This window comes from Penaeus japonicus, unplaced genomic scaffold (assembly GCF_977035675.1).
Source record: "Penaeus japonicus unplaced genomic scaffold, GWHDUDI00000001_assembly GWHDUDI00000018, whole genome shotgun sequence".
Classification (NCBI taxonomy): Eukaryota; Metazoa; Arthropoda; class Malacostraca; order Decapoda; family Penaeidae; genus Penaeus; species Penaeus japonicus.
Window position 1 is genome coordinate 3165082 of NW_028234420.1, and position 3380 is coordinate 3168461.

A 3380-nucleotide genomic window follows, 5' to 3' on the forward strand; every position below is an offset into this window, starting at 1 on the left:
TCTCTCTCTCTCTCTCTCTCTCTCTCTCTCTCTCTCTCTCTCTCTCTCTCTCTCTCTCTCTCTCTCTCTCTCTCTCTCTCTCTCTCTCTCTCTCTCTTTTCCCCCCACCCCCTTTCTCTTCCCCCACCCCCCTCACTCTCTCTGTCTTTCCCTCCATGACAATGATATTGTCTAAAATAATATTAATATTAGATTCAATTGTATTTCTAAACGTTGTGTGTATGCGTGTGCATTAATTCTAGAGTTCCATTCACAGTGACTTTTTTTTCTTCCAACAGAGTAATCGACAGTGATGGCGAATTTCTACTGATCGAGGCAGCGAACCACCTCCCGCCGTGGGCTAATCCCGATTCAGCTGAACAAAGGGTGAGTTCTGAACATATCCGAGACTTCGATTATTTTTATTCAGACTCCTAACTGCATTTGTTCCGCTTGGGTTTCTGCAAGTTCTGAAGAGTACCGCACTCTTTCTTCAAATCTGTGTAACCGGAAAGGGAAAGTGGTTCCAGAGGGACGTGCCGACGCGTCGCCGACCCCCGCGGTTCGCGGCATCCACTACCCGGCAAAGGCGAATGGCCGCGATCCTGTAGGAAGAGGTGACCGAGACCTAGTGAGACGGCGCAGCGGCGTATGTCGGTCACGGTCAGGCTGGTACACTCCCATCCCCTCCCTCCCCTCGCCTCGTCTCGCCTCATCTCCCCTCGCCTCGCCTACCTTCCCCTCCCCTCCCCACCCCTCCCCTACCGGGCTCCCTTCCTATCTCGCTACTCGCTGCTCCGAACTCGGCAGGTCGACGCACTCTCCCCCCCCCCCCCCCCCTGCTCCGCTGCTGCCCCCTGTGGATCCACTTTCTTCGCTTTCGCTTCTTGATCGGCTGCTCCGTCTGATCACCTCTCCTGCGCCGGTTCCTCCCTCTTTGTTTGCGCTTTTCTCTGAGTATCATTTAAAGTGTTGTATAATATTCCATTAGTTTCATAATCTTCCATGTTAGTGTTTCCTTGTGTTTATTTATTTTTGTTCCTTTTTATCATGAGATAGCGAGGATCCCTCTGTTTAGATCACCAGAAAATGCGTAAGTAGACATAGACTCACATCTTATAAGTGAGCTGAAGCTTCTTAAGCAACGAAACATGCAGGGAGGCGAGGGGGATATGGAAGGAAATGGTGAAAGGACAAAGGATGTGTGTTGGAGGAGGAGGAAGGGTATGTGGGGTTATTGTCCCCCCGTTCTAGACCTGTATGTTTGGCACAACTCTACGGAATCGTCTACCCATCATTCACTAGGTTTATTGATCCCTCCTCCCCCCCCCCATGCACTTGCGCGAAGTTGCTCACAGGGGCGAGGAGCAGAAGGGAATGGGCGTAGGGTGTTGGATTTGCTCAGTTGAGTTACTCCGCGAGCGCATTTGCGTCTCTAGATGCATCTCATGTAAGTGGCGCTCGTCTAGGCATTCCGATAGAGTGGACATAGTGAACGTAATGACTGAAGCAAACAAGAATGACATCGCCAGTTTTTGCGAAGAGTCTCACCAAGGATTACTCTGTGTTTCGCGTCGAAATTACCCACCCTGTGGTGAGCCATATTAAATGAAAAGAAACAAAGAGCGTATCAGATCTAAGTAGTTCTGTTTACCGTTTCACACAGTGATATAATTCACTAAACTATAGCATTAGTAATGTCTGCCATCACCACAGCCGCGTCTTCGGTTACATGGCGCAATCCCTCCTTTAGGAATCCTGCGAGGGTGTCTGTGGGTGTGCAGGAGTCGCCTCTAAAGGGTTGGTGCGGGCGTTGCGAATGTTGTAAAACATGTCTCTAATACCTTTCCTATTTTCTTGACTTGTGATTAAGTATTTTTATGTCTTTTCTTATAGGAGACGCTACTTCTACACCGATAGTTTGTCCTTACAACTTCGAGATGACTAAGTGCTTCATGTCTGAGTGAAAGCAATGATCAACAGAACTGTGTATTATGTATAAGCAATAAATGGTGGCGTAGGCATGGCTATAAGGGGAGGATTGGAGGCCATTTTAATTTCAAGAATTGAATAGAGATATCGATAGAGATATTATTGATTTGATTGTTATCTTCACAATTATCATTACATTATTTTGATATTGATTATGCTTGTTCTCTTAACTGTGATTAGATATTATTTATTGATATTAGGAAAGCTCATCTGCAAATGATGATATTACAAATTATCATTTGTATCATCATTATGATTCATAAAATGCTGAGCATAATTTTTGTTTGTCTTTCGTGTAACTGGTTGATATCTTCGAACCCTGAGACAGATCAGAGATTACTTCTTTGCTTCGCCGTTTCGGTTGTATGACTAGATAATCATGACTCCAGAAAGTCATTACGTGACGAAACCAAAGACCGGAAGGATTTGCTCGCCTCTTTCAGTGCTTGCACCCGCATTCCCTGGTGGCTAGATCTTCTCATTATTTATTTTGTTTATGTATGCATCAATCGGAACATTCCCATGAATTTAATTCGCCAATAAGACGCGACGTGAAACAGATATTGAAGTACAGAGTCCACACAGAAAAACAACGAAATGTTTGGACGTTTCTTCGACGATTTGACATGTTTGCCAGGTCTCAAGGTGTATTCTAGGTAGGCACGATAATAGTTATTAAGCATTATGCAATACCAGGGACCGTGATTTCGATATCAGCAGCAGAACCGAGATTACGACAGCAAACAGGCAGTGTGGCAGGCGACGCCGCCAGACAAACAAAGAGCTTCGTAGAAACGGATCCAAGCTTGATTTGACGTGAAATTTCGCTCTCGAGAGATGCTGTGCTTTGCTTTCACCTTCAACTTTTTTACGGAAGAGAAAACGGATGAAAGAAAACAAAAAAACTAAAATCATGGGTTTCCTCTTACTTTTTCCTCCTTTTAAATGCAAGATAAAGATTGAGAAGAACACTGTTGTCTGTATCAACATATTACTTTGAGAGTTATTAAGTAGCAGTTACAGCGGCCCATCGTACTTTCGATCACTTTCTCCTCGGGTCTGCAGGCAAGGTACGGGAGAGAGTGGTACAGCTACATGCATTTTTAAGATGTAAACATATTTTCAATGTAAAATTGTATCTGTGTCTGCCCATCCATTGATATATAATATTCATTCACCCAGACTGTCTTCGTTTCACAGTGATTATAATATACAATATATGGTTACATGATACAGCGCAACATGGTCAAGGTAACAAGATATGTCGGCCAGCTATGCAGGTTTCCCTCTCTGTACGCGCTCCTGTTCACACACTCAGGCCAGCGAACAAAGACCGGGTCTCAGTTGATCATTGGTTCTCTCGCTCTGAATGTTGATTATGTGTTCCGGGGATTTTGCCGGAGTGTTAG

At 44.9% G+C, this 3380-nt stretch overlaps 1 protein-coding gene across 2 annotated transcripts in view; it reads left to right on the top strand.

Annotated features, from left to right (window-relative positions):
• The window catches only part of LOC122258764 (protein ecdysoneless homolog), a 56794-nt gene extending 54786 nt beyond the window's left edge, over positions 1-2008 (top strand). Inside the window, exons 4-5 of one of the 2 annotated variants that reach the window (XM_043024929.2) lie at positions 279-366; positions 1876-2008. In XM_043024929.2, coding sequence (XP_042880863.2) covers positions 279-366; positions 1876-1899 — 112 coding nt within the window. In that variant the 3' untranslated portion in view covers positions 1900-2008. Of the gene's footprint in view, positions 1-278; positions 367-1875 lie in introns of those variants that run through there. The other variant, XM_086546517.1, reaches the window with a different exon arrangement.
• The last annotated feature ends 1372 nt before the right edge of the window (positions 2009-3380 follow it).